Source organism: Anopheles gambiae, chromosome 3, assembly GCF_943734735.2.
Source record: "Anopheles gambiae chromosome 3, idAnoGambNW_F1_1, whole genome shotgun sequence".
NCBI lineage: Eukaryota > Metazoa > Arthropoda > Insecta > Diptera > Culicidae > Anopheles > Anopheles gambiae.
Window position 1 is genome coordinate 64283134 of NC_064602.1, and position 16831 is coordinate 64299964.

General features: G+C 46.6%; 5 protein-coding genes across 9 annotated transcripts; 4 read left to right on the forward strand and 1 right to left on the reverse strand.

Annotated features, from left to right (window-relative positions):
- The first annotated feature begins 1350 nt into the window (after window positions 1-1350).
- LOC1275306 (mitochondrial genome maintenance exonuclease 1) lies at window positions 1351-2774 on the forward strand. The gene is made up of 2 exons (XM_314544.4): window positions 1351-2341; window positions 2418-2774. The coding sequence occupies exons 1-2, from the start codon at window positions 1566-1568 to the stop codon at window positions 2713-2715; spliced, it is 1074 nt and encodes a 357-aa protein (XP_314544.4). The 5' UTR covers window positions 1351-1565; the 3' UTR covers window positions 2716-2774.
- Window positions 2775-2806: 32 nt separating this feature from the next.
- Window positions 2807-5277, forward strand: LOC1275307 (probable tyrosyl-DNA phosphodiesterase). The gene is made up of 5 exons (XM_061659599.1): window positions 2807-2984; window positions 3054-3134; window positions 3195-4266; window positions 4339-4924; window positions 4997-5277. Exons 1-5 carry the CDS (start codon window positions 2951-2953, stop codon window positions 5129-5131), a joined length of 1908 nt encoding a protein of 635 aa, XP_061515583.1. The 5' UTR covers window positions 2807-2950; the 3' UTR covers window positions 5132-5277.
- Window positions 5278-5426: 149 nt separating this feature from the next.
- On the forward strand, window positions 5427-8317 carry LOC133393677 (probable tyrosyl-DNA phosphodiesterase). Of its 2 annotated transcripts, XM_061659607.1 has the most exons (4): window positions 5427-6946; window positions 7011-7584; window positions 7655-7825; window positions 7887-8317. In XM_061659607.1, exons 1-3 carry the CDS (start codon window positions 6231-6233, stop codon window positions 7799-7801), a joined length of 1437 nt encoding a protein of 478 aa, XP_061515591.1. In that variant the 5' UTR covers window positions 5427-6230; the 3' UTR covers window positions 7802-7825; window positions 7887-8317. The 2 variants fall into 2 exon arrangements, with proteins under 2 accessions (XP_061515591.1, XP_061515590.1); XM_061659606.1 differs by having other exon boundaries at window positions 7655-8317.
- Window positions 8318-10180: 1863 nt separating this feature from the next.
- Window positions 10181-11523, forward strand: LOC1275309 (uncharacterized). Its single transcript, XM_314547.4, has 3 exons — window positions 10181-10455; window positions 10557-10754; window positions 10823-11523. The coding sequence occupies exons 1-3, from the start codon at window positions 10356-10358 to the stop codon at window positions 11521-11523; spliced, it is 999 nt and encodes a 332-aa protein (XP_314547.3). The 5' UTR covers window positions 10181-10355.
- On the reverse strand, window positions 11512-16648 carry LOC133393675 (uncharacterized protein K02A2.6-like). 4 transcript variants are annotated; one of them, XM_061659595.1, is made up of 2 exons: window positions 14956-16648; window positions 11512-14882 (listed from the first exon to the last, which is right to left on the reverse strand). In XM_061659595.1, the coding sequence occupies exon 2, from the start codon at window positions 14618-14620 to the stop codon at window positions 11786-11788; it is 2835 nt and encodes a 944-aa protein (XP_061515579.1). In that variant the 5' UTR covers window positions 14621-14882; window positions 14956-16648; the 3' UTR covers window positions 11512-11785. The 4 variants fall into 3 exon arrangements, with proteins under 4 accessions (XP_061515579.1, XP_061515582.1, XP_061515581.1 ...); XM_061659597.1 differs by having other exon boundaries at window positions 14945-16648; XM_061659596.1 differs by having other exon boundaries at window positions 14939-16648.
- Window positions 16649-16831: the final 183 nt, after the last annotated feature.

Consider the following 16831-nt stretch of genomic DNA (forward strand, 5'->3'; position numbering starts at 1 on the left):
AGGGGTAAGTTAACTAACCAATAACCGGCATCGCGAATAAATTAATACATTTTAACAGTCGTTTAAAGTTCATTTTGGTTTAACCGAGTTCATTTGTTGTTCATTCCTGTTAAAATAAACGATCGTCAAAACAGTTAACGACTGCTCGAAATGGCATCCCAAGTGCCACAAATCCACTAAACGGCTTCTAAACGACTCAAGCACTCTACCTAAACGGAATATAGAAAGACTTCGTTTAGCAGACGGCAAACGACTCATGCATTCTAAAAATAGCAAAAAAGCTGGTGGAAAAAGATGCCGATCTGTTTGTGGGATACCCAACCAGTTGAGCTTCCTCGGTTGGAGGAGAGCTTTCTCATTTCCTCTGTACTGTTGTATGGTTTCGCATTGAAGTTATGCATCGCTAGAACTAGAACGGCGATACGATTGTTTAAATACTAAACTCCAACGGAAAACCACTAGCACTGAAGCAAGTGAGTTTTGAGTAATGGTCGTTGGTGTTGATACCCACGTATCTGACCACACGACCATGTCGTATAGATTTTTGCTCGGAAAGTTATAAGGCTATATAGGTCATGATAAGATGAAACTTGTCGAAACACATTGCAAGAAAAGGATAGCAATATAACAATCAGTTTTAATACGCCATCTATTGATCAAACCAATGAAGCTGTGGAGCTTTCTTTTTTTTCTATGGATATTCAATTTTCCAGTCGTTTAAGCTTAATCTGTGGCGCTTGGGATATAGGCAAATGCGGGTAAAAAATTCGAGCAGTACAATTAAACGACTGTTAATTTGTATCGCATACGCTCTTGACAGTCGTTTGTTTAACGACGGCATAGGACCAGTCGTTAAAATTAACAAATGAACTCAATGCGATCGCGATGCCAAATTCTAGCAATTTTAAACGACTCTGGTTAATTTTTAACAAATGTTAATTTTAAACCATTTCTTTCGCGATGCCAGCTAATGTTTGATTTTAAGTATTAGATGAACAAGGCGTTCTCTTCTTTGTCGTGACTTTCACGTATTTTTCTATATTTTTATAAATTTTATTTACTTTAAATTAATACACACTGAGTTGCCGATCCTTTTCCTGCGCAATTAATCACAAGATTGACAAACGTCTCTTTCTGTCAGATTTTCGCATGCCGTGCTTTTTGTTTTCGCTCGCTTCTCTCTCGGTCTCTTTCTTTTTGGTATCTTTCTCTCTCTCTCTCTCTCTCTCTCTCTCTCTCTCTCTCTCTCTCTCTCATTCTATCTGTCTTTCATCTTATTTCAAATTTCTTTTTTTGGCCATTTTTTTTTTGGCTTTTGGCGGCCATTTTGAACCCTCAAATCCCCTCACTACGACTTACAAAAAGGCTCTGTAGCGAGGGAAAATCGCACCGATTTGGAGCGTTGGCGAGCTCACGAAAACCGGTTTTTGGCAGGCGGGAATATTTCTACAATCAAATGTCATTCTTTCTGCCCGTTTGGCAGCCGTTCGATAACATTGTTTACAAACAAAGCCTTTTTTCTTTCGTGCAAAATTTTAGTTCAAAAACTTTACTTTCCTTTAAAAATGTTGAAAATCTTCATCGTACGAGGCTTTAGCACGGTTGTTAAACGACCCAAAGTGAAGCTTTCGAAGGCAGACGTTATAAAAAGGTTAAATTACGAAAATAAGGCTTTGTTCGGTGCGGTGATAAAGCCGACTGCAAAGAGGAAAACCAAAACCAAATCTACCGAGCAGGTCACGCTGCCCAAAACAACCGCTCACCCAGTAGTGGAAAGCGAATACACTTCGGAGATTTTCTGGCAAAGCCGTAATTCTTCGCGCGTTAAAACGCCGAACGGAGATGGCGGGGAAAATGAGTCTTACCCGACCGGATTGGTGATTCCGTTCACCGACAAGGAATTGCAAGCGATCACCAAATTTCCGCTCGTCCCGAGTGACCGAGGTATTGTGGAAAGCCAATGGAAACTGCACGAACAGCACGAGAGCGATCAGTACAAATCGCCGTCGGTGAATCGAATACTTTCCTCCACGATGCCGGAAGCATCGAGACAGGCTTTGATACGGTGGAAAACGTCCAAAATCGCTGAGCTCGGCGAGGAAGGGTTTCAACTGCTGCAGAAGGAAATTTTTGCCCGTGGAAGTACACTGCACGCTACGTTGGAGACGTGGCTGTCGGGATGCGACCCGTCAGAGGAAGCGATCGAAAAGACGGGCATTCTGTGGCGGAGTGTATCTGGAGCATTGAAGGACGTTGAGCGACCGGCGAAATTGATCGAACAGAAACTGTATCACCCTTACCTGCACTACAACGGTGTGGTGGATTGCATTACCTCTATAAAGTAAGACGCGGAGGGGTAGTGGGTGGAATGTATTTGTTTTTCTAACCTGTTTCTAAACGATATAACTTTCTAATAGGGGCCACTATCATGTCATCGAATGGAAAACGTCGGACAATCCGAAGACCAGCGTGGGGGCCACCTACGATGCACCGGTACAGTTGTGTGCGTATCTCGGGGCACTGCAGGCAAACGGCGAGCATTGTGATTCGCGCATTCAAAAGGGAGCAATATTCGTGGCGTACACCAGTGGGAAGCCGGCCAATGTGCATATTCTTGAGCCTAGCGAAATGCGACGTTATTGGCTGCAGTGGTTGCATCGCGTACAGGAGTATTGGACCCGATACAGAGATGGTACACTACCCGAGCCAATTTAGAGGGGGAAAATCGTGTGATTAGAAATAAATACAAGAAATAAAGTTCAGTCGCAAACGTACGCAAACGTAGCAGATTTTGCCGATCAGCTGGAATTCGAAAAAGTGCGCCACAATTTGACATTTAATCTGACATGTTAATATTGCCTATTGCCGCTGGCAACACTGCTCCTCGGCCGATGGTCGAAAACCGTTTTGCTTGTGTTTTTATTTGCGTGTGGTTGTTGCTTATGTTATTATGGAAAATAGTAAAAGAAAAATGAATTCCAATGGTAAGGCGAGAATCGTGATCGATTATAAATGGAAAAGCGTTTGCTCATATGCCATCTCTATCCCTACAGCGCCGACGAAAGAGTGCCAGTATGGAGGCGACTGTTATCGTGTAAATCCCGTGCATTTCCGCGAGTATGCCCATCCACACAGTGAGTAGCTGGAATCGACTTTTCCCCGCACATCTCATCCTACTTTTTTCACTTTTGCAGTTGAAAAGCTACTCGTCAAGGCGGCATCACTCTCGATGGTGGAAATTCCCGACGATGTGAAGGTAAACAAAAGCGTCTTTACGGAGCAGCTGAAAATTGTGTCCAGCCTTTTCCCACATCTGTCGTGTGACTCGACCAATCCAGAAAAGAAACCCAAACAAGAACCGACTACATCGAAACCACCACCCGTCGTCGCTAGTGCTGGTGCGGTTCCTTCGGGCAGTGTGCCAAAGGCGAATCCGAAACCATCCAGTGCGGATAACAAAAACTCAATCGAGGCGCTGTTTGCAGAACGAAGAGCAAAAATGCAAGCAACCCAACAGAGCAAACCGGCACCCGAATCGGTTGTTCCGGCAAAACAGGAAACTTACACGCCCAACAGGCCTACAACCTCCAACAACACGGGCATATCTTTGCAAAAAGCGCTACCTCGCGACATCAACTCATACTTCCCGGTTGTAGCACCACGCGGGCAAATGGCACAGAAGCTTGCGGCGGCCGCCCCGTACAACTTTTTCCTTACCACCATCACCGCGTCCAAGCCGACGCACGCGGAACCACTGTCCGTTACCTTCCAGGAGCTGCTCGACTCGAGCCTGGGTGAGCTGGAGTGTTCGGTACAGATGAACTTTATGGTAGACATTGGCTGGCTGTTGGCGCATTACTTTTTTGCTGGGTACGAAAATGTCCCACTGCTGATACTGTACGGCGATGAGACACCCGAGCTGCGAATGGTATCACAGAAGAAACCAAATGTGACGGCGGTAAAGGTAGAAATCAAAACGCCGTTCGGTGTGCACCACACCAAAATGGGTCTGTACGGATATCGTGACGGTTCGATACGGGTCGTCGTTTCCACGGCCAACCTTTACGAGGACGATTGGCACAATCGTACCCAGGGGCTTTGGATCAGTCCTCGTTTGCCTGCCGTGCCCGAAGGGTCCGACACGACGTACGGAGAAAGCAGGTCCGACTTTCGCTCCAGTCTACTCACGTATCTCGACGCGTACAAGCTGCCACAGTTGCAGCCGTGGATGGCACGAATAAGAAAAACGGATTTCTCTGATGTCAAGTATGTTCACCTTGCCGGAGCTTCACAACTCCCGCTTATGTTTAATTTTCATTACCAACTTTGCCGTTGCAGGGTATTTCTCGTCGCTTCAGTTCCCGGCGGACACACCAACACGGCCAAAGGACCACTGTGGGGACATCCGCGCTTGGGCTATCTGCTATCACAGCATGCTGCACCGATCGATGATTCCTGCCCGCTGGTAGCACAAAGCTCCAGCATCGGTAGCCTTGGCCCGTCGCCCGAGTCATGGGTGCTGGGAGAAATTATGGCCAGCTTTCGGAAGGATAGTGCCCCGGTTGGCATACGCCGATTGCCCGGCTTTCGGATGATTTATCCGAGCTTTTCGAACGTTCGCCAAAGCCATGATGGCATGATGGGTGGCGGATGCCTTCCGTACGTAAGAAGCACACACGTGAAGCAGGAGTGGCTGAAGGACTATCTGCAGCAGTGGTGCAGTCGAGCGCGGCATCGTAACAAAGCGATGCCGCATATCAAAACCTACTGCCGTTGGTCACACCGAGGGCTGTACTGGTTTCTGCTCACCTCGGCCAACCTATCGAAGGCGGCCTGGGGTGTGTACAACAAGACCGGCCGATTCGAGAAACCGTTGCGTATCAATAGCTACGAAGCCGGCGTACTCTTCCTACCGAAACTGTTGGTAAGCTCTTGATCTTCGGTTTGATTAGTTTTGTTCATCTGCGATTAACAAGCTTTTCGTGGTGGATTTCAGCTGGACGAAAACTTTTTCCCGATGGAAGCGAACAAGAAACATCCACAGTTCCCGATGCCTTACGATGTTCCAACCATTCCTTATGCACCAGAGGACACTCCTTTCTTTATGGATTATTTGACACAGCATAAGTGAAACGCGTGCGGGTAGTTTGTATTACCACGACGCGTGTTTCATAATTTCGTGATTAATTATAATGCGTGTTTAATACTTTGGGAACTGGCTTTGCCAAACTGGCCGCATATGATGGATCTATAAAATTGATACATGTCGATTGTAAATTTCATATATTTAATTTAATTTAATTTATTTATTTAATTCGACGAGCCAATATGCCCCCTCGAGAGCAACACATTTCCAATATTTAAAATAATTTAGAATGATTACGTGATAGAGCTACGCGAGAGGCGCACGACGGACGGGGACATACCGGGTTCATAAATAGACCTACTAGCTGATTGGCTTTAGATATAACATGTTCTGTTTGTCAAAGTTGAATATGAAGAATAGAATAATATGAAGAGCAGTGATCCGAGGTTGCTTCCTTGGGGCACTACTGAAGTTACCCTTAGCTAACGAGAGGTATGTGAGCCAATCCTTACAGAGTAAGTGCGATCACCAAGATAGGATCGCAACCTATGGCATGGTCGAGCTGGGGAGCCCCAATATATCCTTTTTTTAGTAGGATTGAGTGCGGGATCCAATCAAATGCCGCTGTGATGTCTGTGTAGATTGCATCAACTTGTATCCCAGAATCTAACGCGGTGTGGCAGATGCTTACGAATTCCATGAGGTTAGATGTTGTGGATCTTTTGGGTGTGAAACCGTGTTGAGCTGGACTTATATAATTCGAAACACTGGCTAGGAGCGGTTCATAAACGAGCAACTCGAAGACTTTAGTGCAGGCGCAGAGTTGACACTCGAGTTTGTTTATCACCGCGTGATAAGATAATTTATTGTAAACGATCAAAACAGGATGCATACATTTGATAACGCCATTATCAGATTAATCCTATCGGTATTTTAACATCATCACATACACACTCGTGTTAATCATTATCTTCGAATACCTACATTAGCCTTATCAAGGGCAAGTTCTTTCACGTAGCTGCTGTCACTTGCATCTGCATCTAGCCGGCCAGTTCTGCTATTATACTTATTCGTGGCTGGTGGGCAACTTCAGTTTAGGTTTAACAGTGCATTTTTAAATATCCGTGTTATACCAATTTGAACCATGCAGGCACCTCAGGATACAACTACTCCGGATGTCCTACCGACCTGCCCAACGGAAGATGAAAGTGTTAATAGTGAGATCGTTGAGAACCCTCCCCCATTGTTCGTAGCCCCGCGGGGACGTATGGCCGATAAGCTTGCTGCTTCTGCCCCGTACAACTTTTTCTTATCTGCCGTCACGGATTCGCAGCCTACACACACGGATCCACTATCGGTTACCTTTCAGGAGCTGCTGGATCCTAGCCTGGGAGAGCTGGAATGCTCTTTGCAGCTTACTTATATGATAGATATAAACTGGTTGCTGGAGCAGTACTCAGATGCAGGCTACGAGCAACACCCACTGCTTATACTGTACGGCGATGAGTCTGAGCTGGAAACGATATCGGACAAACAGCCTAACGTTACTGCTATCAAAATTAAAACTAAGACGGGGTTCGGATTGCACCATACAAAGATGGGTCTGTACGGATATTGTGACGGATCGATGCGTGTTGTTGTTTCGACGGCCAACCTTTACGAGATCGATTGGTACAATCGCACACAGGGGCTTTGGATCAGCCCCCGTTTGCCAGCAGTGCCGGAAGGTTCCGATCCAACGTACGGGGAAAGTAGGACTGATTTCCGTTCCAGCCTCCTTGAGTATCTCGGTGCGTACAAGCTAGCGAAGCTGGAATCGTGGATGGCCCGTATAGCAGAAACTGATTTTTCCGGCATAAAGTAAGCTGGAAATATGTCATTTCAATTGAATGTGGTGTTCTGAAGGGGAAATTTATTTTTGCAGAGTATTTCTCGTCTGTTCGCATCCCTGCGGTGATTATTACATACCCGATGGTCCGTTGTGGGGTCATCCGCGTTTGGGCGCTCTGCTCTCTCAATATGCAACCACAATAGATGCCACGTTCCCGCTAGTGGCCCAAAGCTCGGGCATCGGTGAGTTCGGTAAATCATCGCAATTATGGATCCAACGGCAAATTATGCCCAGCTTTGGGAAGGACAATGAGCAAAAAACTATACGCCGTTTGCCGGGTTTTCGTTTAATTTATCCATCGTTGGCAAACGTACTGCAAAGCCATGATGACATATGCGGTGGAAGTTGTCTACCATACTCGGAGGAAGTGCATAAACAACAGAAATGGCTGGAAAACTATATGTATCAGTGGATAAGTCGAACGCGGCATCGGAACAAAGCGATGCCGCATATCAAAACCTACTGCCGCTGGACACCGGAAGGTCTTCAGTGGTTTCTGCTCACTTCGGCAAACTTTTCCAAATCAGCCTGGGGTATAACTCGCTACGATAAGTTACTGTACATAAACAACTACGAAGCGGGCGTACTGTTCCTGCCTAAGATTATGGTAAGAGATATCCAAAGATCAACATTGAGGGATCAAATTTGAACAGCATTTGCCTTATTTGCCGTTTAAGCTGAACGAAGACTTTCTTCCAATGGAACCGAATGGCAAACATCCCCAGTTTCCGATGCCTTATGATGTGCCAATCATGCCGTACGCTCCGAAGGATACTCCATTTTTTATAAATTACCTAAGGTCGGAAGAATCAGAATCAGAATAATGTCACCTTTATTATCTGTTGTTGGTAAACCGGTTCTACTCACTGTCTACGCCAAATTATAAACGAAATTATTTTTTTTTTTTAGCTTGAGCGGAACAGTTTCATTATTGGTTCCAGTTCCAACAGAACAGTTCTTTGATCGGGACTAGTTCATGAATCAGATTAATATAGGAGATGATTGCAGAAGAGGTGGATGGTACCAACAGATAAAAAGTCTTGATAAAACATTTCCAAACTAAGAATAGGTTTGATACGAGTTCCATGTCTAGGATGGACTAGTTTTTCAACTGAGATAGTTAAATAATGATAGATCGTTAGATTTGATAGATTTGCAAACCAAGGTAGGATTGGAGCAGGATGCTCATGTCCGTGTCGGAACTATGGCCGTGGGCTGCACGGCCAAAATATTCAGAATCGGAGCTAGACCGAAAACAAGTATGATACAGGACCCGGATCTAAATCGAATGGTCTGGAATAATAAATAAATAAATAAATGCTAAATTAACTCATCTACAAGATCTTCGTTATTCTTAAACAACAATTCGATTTTTTAAGCGGTAAAACATTGTAAGCTGTTGAGAATTATGTTAATTTAATATCCTGGCTAGACTAGTGAGGATGGTTAGAAAGATAAAGGCGCCTTTATATATTGGCAGATGAAGGTGGATGGAAGACTCTTTAGCCCTCTTGCTTTCTACCAATGGTCTGTGCAAGAGGGACGAAATAGTATGTTATCTTTTCATATTTAAGCTAGAGAGGATCATCCGTGGTAGAGACTTCAGGAAAAAATCTTCTGCAAATGACTTAAGATCCTATCACATATCCCTCTTGGAAGACCTCATATTCCTCTGAGACATGGACAATGTCCAAATCTGCCATAACCCTCTTTGCCGCGTTTTAGTGGAGAATGTTGAGTGGTGAGAACTATGTATGGCCCAGTTTGCGTGGAAGGACAATGGAGGAGCCAATACAACGACGAGCTATAAAAGATGTTCGACGACCTCACAGCGCAGCGTATCAAGCCTAGAACCCATAGTAACTTATTACCTTAAAAGCACAGCGTAGGTAAAGATCAACGAAAACATCCAGCTACGTTCTTTGGCAACAATAGTTGAAACCTTTTTTCTTTTCACAAAACACTGAAAGTTGATTGGCATTGGCATGTAATGGTGTTTGGCACACTCCAATACAATGTGTAAATTGCACCTCATGTCAATAACTTTTAATTTGGTGAAAAAAACATCTTTTGAGCATAAATAAAATCATCTTCGACCATGGCAAGTCAGATTCGTTTGAACTGGCAGGATAGGACTATAGGACCCTTCTTACTTTAATCAAGTTATCATTTAAAGAGTTTAGTTATGTTCCCCTACCCAAGGTAAGGCTTCTAAACTACAACGTTTCCTGTAAGGGAGATGGGTTTCTATCACCGCCCGGGACGATCTAGTGACGAATCGTCCGCTTCGAAACAGTATACACCTCAATTGTGCCTTTTTCAACAAAACCATGATCCTCCTTAACGACGCAAAACTAAACCTACTACAGGCCTAATTTTAAGTGGCAAGATGGCATGGAGGCTTCCGCCATTAAGGCCAGAATAACGGATTGGTAGACGAAGGCGCGAGACCGTGTGCGGTTTTATATATTCCTGCAGCAGGCCAAGACCACAACGCCGGATAAGTATTCGTTGGTAGGCGGCTCTCTTGTGTATCTGAATTTAACCTGAGGGCCAAGCAGGCGGCAATGAGCCAAGGAATGCTAATAAACGAAGCAAATGCCAAATTGGTGCTACTAAAAAAATATGATCTACGATCTACTAAAAAAATATGCAATCTACGGTAACGTACGTATAGGTGATTGCATTCTTGAAATGGTCCAGGAACTTTGCCTGTTCCTGGCCAATAGCTTCTAAAATTAACCTCCAAAGTAATGCGGAAGTTGAGTTGGGCTGGTTGCCGATAATAGCGAACCATTCAATCTCAAAGAATCTTTCCCAGCTTCAGCGAATCGTAATTGATCGTACTTTTATACCAGCAGTACTCTTAAAGACTACCTATGTTCCTCTTCCTATGTTGATCGATCTTAAATTTGAATTCCCACACTCAAAGGCTTACTTTCTCTTCTACAGAAATTCGATTATCTAAAGTCATATGTTTTTACCGTCATATGCTATCCATAAGGACTGTCCAAGCTATCCATAAGGACAAGTGAAAATTGTCCAAGCGTCTTTTTGGTGAGATATAATGCAATCTTCACGAAAGCAACGAATGTCAAAAACATCCGCTGGTTTCTCCCCCTATATGTTTTAAGCTTATTTCTCTTTTCTTTCGACGTACCACTATGCGCCCAGAACGTTCTTATCACACATCATAAGCTACCAATGGGTGCAGCAATGTGGTTCAACGTCTTAACTCGGTTAGTTTATAAGAAGCCGCTGCCCTAGCAGCCCTGTGCGGAGCGAGCAATTTATTTTCTAAAGATTGCCATTGTATTTGGAGAAAAAACCGTTGCTTTTATCTTAGTTGTTCGTGCATTGGGATTCTTTTCGAGTTAAATGAGTCCGTTAAGTGTTACCGTGCAGGGTGTTGTCCTCCTGTTAGTGCTTGTTATTGAGTGCCACGCCGACACGACACGGTACAATGTTAGCTTTGATGGTAAGTGGCGACTGCGAATATCACCTCCCAGCATCGCTTCAAGCTTCAATATGCTAATAAGCTGCTTATCACCTACATCCCGGCCGACCACAACTGCATAGAATTGCACAGATGCAAGCAGCACAACGCTATCAATGGGTACAACTATCGGGCGTTCTTCAAGCTGCACGAGCTAGACCATCATAATCCAGCTAACGCTGATCTGATCGTCGATCTGCTGGTGTACGTGCTGGCTGCCCGCGACGGTCACATCCTGCTATCGGAACAGAACAAAACGGCACCGACTGCATTGGAAATAGGTAACCAGCATGATCACCAGCGATCTTCGGGTTTAATCATGTGGTGTTTCTTTACTTCCTTTATTTAGTGCTCGGCGGCGGTGGCAACACATTTTCACAGATACGCTTCGGACAGAAGGGTTCGCCGTTGCGCACGAAGGCGAGTGCTGGACTGCTGTCACCGATTGATCCACTTCCGGTGCGGGTACGTATCAACACCGAAGGACAGGTCAGGGTGTATGCAGGCAATCTTACCGGTGAACCGTTCATGGAAACGATGATGCCCAAGAAGAACGCCAGCGAGCTGAGATACGTCAGCTTTACCACGTGGGGCACGGCATTAGCGAAATGGTTCTACGATTGTCCACTGCCGGCGAATAGTACCAACGGTACGGCGTTGATCGACGGGAACGAGCTGGAGCAGGAGTTCGATGGTAAGCAGCGGTTGTTGGACCATCTGCTGGGTGTCCCACGGTGGATCGACCCACCGGTGAACTTTAGCGGGGTGCAGATATCCCAAATGTACATACAGGGGTTCGTTTACGATCAGACGACTAATCTGGTGGAGCTGTCGGGTGCGATGGGGCTGTCCTGGAAGGATCCCAGGTACCGCTGGAACGCATCCGACTTCGACAATACGACTGTCGTTGGTGACGTTTGCCACCTGATATGGACACCATCGTTTCAGTCGGCTAGTCTGTTCACCGGAACATTCTCGCTGTGTTACCTGTTATGTTCCTTTCTTTCTATGCGGTTATTACTCAGAGAGGTACACGCGTTTGTAACATAAACGAACATAAAACTGTATTAACATAAAAGACGTTCTAACGTAAAATAAACGAAGACTGTTTCCCGCCGTTCCCGTTCCGTGCGCTATCCTATATTGCCAGTTGCCAAGTGCCGGCGTGTTCGCCGGTCGACCCCGTTGACCGCGCAAACGATGACCCGGATGGATTGCACGCACACATCAACCGATGATCACTCACGCGCCAACGGTGAGTTACTAGTAGCAATCCATCCGGTCCAGGTTAGCTCACAACATCTCCCCCTGTTTAATAAAGACGATACCCTTCGAACCGACGCGGGAGCCTTCTATCTCTAGAAGATCGGCGTGGCGATCGTATCGGCTGCTGACGTCTTTGGACTGCCAAAGGGACTGGACTCAGGGACGGCTGTGCAGGGGATGCGTTGCTTTGCTGCTCCGTTGGTGTAACAACCGTTTCCGCTGTTGCTCTGCCCATTAAAATGTCTAGCGGTAAACGACTTGGCTCTTCAGAATTATTGCTTGATTCACGCACGCTAAGTGAATCACGCCTCCGTAGCTGGTTTACGTGTCGACGATGTACCCGAAAATCATCCGTCTCCACTTCGTACATTACGCTGCCCAGCTCCCGTTTTACTCGTGCAGACACCCATTTCCACGAGTTCCGCACAAACAGCTTTGCATAAACGCGGTCACCACGCTGAAAACGTTTATGAACTAAAACTGCCGGTTCATCTCGTGCCGCAAGAGGAGGTTTTAGCAGTTCCAGAGCCGTTCGAACTTTTCGCCCAAGCATACCTTCCGCTGGCGATTGTTTATTCTCTAGCGCCGGATTGGGAGTCGCACGGTAGGTTTCTAAAAATATATCAAGAGCTTCCTCACGAGTTGCTCCGCCTTCCTCAATCTTCCTTGTTGACCTCTTGAAAGTGTCTACGAAGCGCTCGGCCTGCCCGTTTGACTGGGGATGAAATGGCGCCGTTGTGATGTGCTGAATACCACGACTGCTGCAATACGCTGAAAATTCAGCACTGACGAATTGCGGCCCATTATCGCTGACCAGTGTTTCTGGGTATCCGAATCTCGCGAAAATGCTTCTTAGTACTGCGATGGTTGCTCTGGTTGTTGTTGTTCGCATTTTTACCACTTCTGGCCACTTCGTGTGCGCATCTACCGCTATCAAAAAGTAATCACCTTCGATCGGCCCGGCGAAATCGAGGTGAATGCGCTGCCACGGCTTCTTTGTCCTCGGCCAGGACATCGGTATCTCGCGTGGCGAGGACTTTGACGCTATCGCGCAAGCATGGCATGTTTTAACATAGTCTACTACATCTCCGTCTATTGACGGCCAATAGACATAACTCCGAGCTATGGATTTCATCCTCTGGATTCCTGGGTGCCCTTCATGCAGCTGTTTTAGGCATCGCTGCTGAAGTTTAGTTGGGATTACCACCCTTTCCCCGAACAGAATGCAACCTCGGACCGTGGTGAGGGCCTCGCCTCTGTGGTAGAAGCAAGCCAATTCTGTAGCGTAGGTGATGTTTTGGGGCCACCCATCTATGATGTACTTGTAAACTTGTTGCAGCACCGGATCGGATGCCGTAGCCTTCGCAACGTCACTAAAATTGAGTGGAAATATATTAATAGAATTTAATGCTACGTATCTTACGTCATCTTCCAACTCAGCGCTTGCGATAATGTATTCCGGATCCGGTTTTGCGTGCTCATTAATCAGTCTCGAAAGCACGTCCGCATTGCCAAACTTCTCGGTCTGCACATACTCGATGCTGAAATCGTACATTTGCAACTGCAATGCAAATCGCTGCAATCTGTTGGCTGTGTACACCGGAATACCTTTGCTAGACCCAAAAATCCGTAGCAAAGGTCGATGGTCGGTCTGTAGTCGAAAATGGCGCCCAAACAGCATCTTGTGAAATTTCTTCACAGCAAAGATAATGGCCAATCCTTCGCGGTCGATCTGACTGTAGTTGGCTTCGGCCTTCGTGAGGGCTCTCGATGCATGCTGCACGACTTTCAGGGAGCCATCCATAAAACGATGGCTAATCGTCACGCCTAGACCTATCGACGAAGCATCTGCAGACACAACAATTTCCGCATTTGGGTCGTAATGCGTGAGCAGCAAATCAGACGATAACAGCTCCTTAAACCTTTTGAAAGATTGCTCACACTTGTGCGTCCATACAAAATTTCTGTCGTTCTTCAGTAGTTCATCCAGCGGGTATCGGAGCTCTCGCATCTTCGGTAGGAATTTACCATAATAGTTCACGGCTCCTAAAAAGGACCGAACTTCGCTCACGTTTGTTGGTGCTGGCATTTTGCGTATAACGTCGATCTTCGCTGGGTTTGGCCTAAGACCCTGTCTATCGATCACAAAACCCAGGTACTCAATCTGCACCATTTTAAATGAGCATTTTTCCGCACGGATTGTAAATCCGTAGTCCTTTATACGACGGAAAAGATTGAGGAGGTTCTCATCATGCTCGCGTTCTGTTCTTCCGCCAACAACTACATCATCCATGTACCCAGAAGTACATTTCAATCCAGCGAGCATTGCATCGATTAGTTGTTGAAACGCGGCTGGGGCGATCTTTATGCCTGGCGGTAAACGATTATAGTGATACAATCCGCGATGCGTGTTAATAGTTAGAAGAGGACGATATTGCTCGTTTATCTCGAATTGCAGAAATGCATCGGACAAATCTATCTTGCTGAAAAATTTGCATTGTGCCAATCTTGCAAATATATCGTCTGGCAGTGGGAGTGGATACTCATATGACTGGAGAGCAGCGTTCAGGCCAGTCGAATAATCTCCACATATTCTTATTCTGCCATTTTTCTTCCGCACCACTACGATTAGGGCAGCCCAGTCCGAATAGTCGACTGGGGTAATCACACCTAAGCCTTGCAAGCGATCGAGCTCTTTATCCACCGTTGCTTGCATCGCATATGCCACAGGGCGCTTCGGGCAAAACACCGAACGGTGATTTTCTTTTAGCTTTATCTGAATGTTTGCCTTGGTGCACAGTCCAGTGCCGCTAAACACCTCGGGGAATCGGCTCTCCCATTTTCCAGATTCAGCTTCGATTCTATTACAGAAATGATCCATCGGTACAGAACCAAGCTCAAATAGCTCTATTAAATCGGCTCCCAGAAGCTGCAAATCAGAAGCTATTACCCGTATTACGGCAACCCTCGTTATGTCCCCAATCGTTACCTGAGCACAGAATTCACCATCCAGCTGAAGGTGAGAACCAGACGCTGTTCTCGCATGGACTTCTACCGGTCTCAATGTTGGCTCATCAAGCTGCTGCCAAATTTTTCGTCCAATGACAGTTATATCGGAGCCGGTGTCTAGCTGTAGGCGAACCCTGTAGCGATTGATCAAAACATTAACAAATTTTCTTGCATGGCGCACGCTGTGTACATTCACGGTAACTGTACGTGTGTCCACCGGTGTATTTTTGTTCCACTTGTTGAACTTTCTCTTCTTTGGCCACCACTTCTTCCGCTGGTTACAAAATCCTTCGCGGTGGCCCGTTCTTCCGCAATCACAACACTTGTGTAGGGCATACGGGCACTCCCTGGCCCAGTGTGGATCGCCACACAACCAACAAGATCTGGGCGGCTTGCTTGTTCCCTCGAAATTCTTCCGCTGCTGATTCTGCTGCCCTTGCTGAAATCTACGCACCTGTGTTTGTTGTTTCTGTTGCTGCACTTTACTTCTACTTGCACTGTGTATCGCTAGGACTTTCTCCTCCGCCTGAGTAGCGATCATGGCGCTGTCCACCTTTAGACTGGAGATTCGCTCACACTCAGCGGAGAGTTGCTCCAACGTGACATCGGCTCTCTCCTCGATGCGGGAGAGCAATCTCGTCCTCACGTCTGCATCGGCATCGTCCTTCAAGCCGCACACCAGTATCAAGCACTTGAACTGCTCTTCGCTCATCGCCGATAGCTGAAAATTAACACAAGAGCGGTTAACGCGGCAGACAAACGACAACAGGTCTTCATTGCGTGATTTAATCAGCTGCAAGCATTTATATCGCTTGCTCACGAGGGTTTCCGCTCTCCCAAATAGAGCGGTCAGCTTCTTAACCGTTTCATCAAACGGCACATCACGAGGGACACTTGGCAGTATGAAGCTGGCGTAGCGCGCGTATTCTGCAGGGCCCAGCTTGCGTAGCAGCAAGCGCACTTTCGCTGCATCATCAAGACGAGAGGCATCTTGCGCGAAAAGATCCTCATATCGGGCAAACCACGTAGCAAAGGTGATATCCGACTCCGCCTCATAGCGGAATTCCATGATGCTGCCCGACAACGCTTCCATGATGAGTTCGGGATTGCCGGGGGCAACGGCCTGTGAGGGAACAGTCTGGCTCGGCTGTGATAGTGACTGTGGCTGTTGCAGCATACGCGAAATGAGCTGCTGCTGCTGCTCCATCTGTTTCTGCTGCTGCTGCATCTGCTGTTGCATTAGCTGCATCATCTGCATCATCATCGCCGAATCGGTGGTGGGCGCTGGAACTGCGGCTGGCGATGGCTGCGAAGCTGCATTCTGCGATGGCGGTTGCACCATCGACGCTTGCCCTTCGCTGGTGGGCGGCAAAAGATGCTGCGACGGGGCAAACGCACTCGCACGCAGCAGAGATGCTCTTCTCTGGTCCACTTCCATAGAGAAGTCCGGTGCACCATTTTCGCCGGTGTTCATCCTTCTACGCTTTGCTCGCGGTCGCGTAATTTTTTTTTTTTTATGAACAGCACTAAATTCGCACACAACTAATCACAAGCCTTTTTCTGTTTTTTTTTTTTACTCCTCGTCGCCACTGTTATGTTCCTTTCTTTCTATGCGGTTATTACTCAGAGAGGTACACGCGTTTGTAACATAAACGAACATAAAACTGTATTAACATAAAAGACGTTCTAACGTAAAATAAACGAAGACTGTTTCCCGCCGTTCCCGTTCCGTGCGCTATCCTATATTGCCAGTTGCCAAGTGCCGGCGTGTTCGCCGGTCGACCCCGTTGACCGCGCAAACGATGACCCGGATGGATTGCACGCACACATCAACCGATGATCACTCACGCGCCAACGGTGAGTTACTAGTAGCAATCCATCCGGTCCAGGTTAGCTCACAACATTACCTCTCGAACGAAGGTACGGTAATAGTGGAGATGGATGAGTTCTCGTGGGCGAATTTCTGTACGCTTACGGACAGCTACCGGTGGCCGTACGATACCAACGCGTGCCATCTACAACTGCTGACGGCCAGTCACGAACGTCACGTACCTATGCATTTAGCCATTAGATCGGTGGTAAG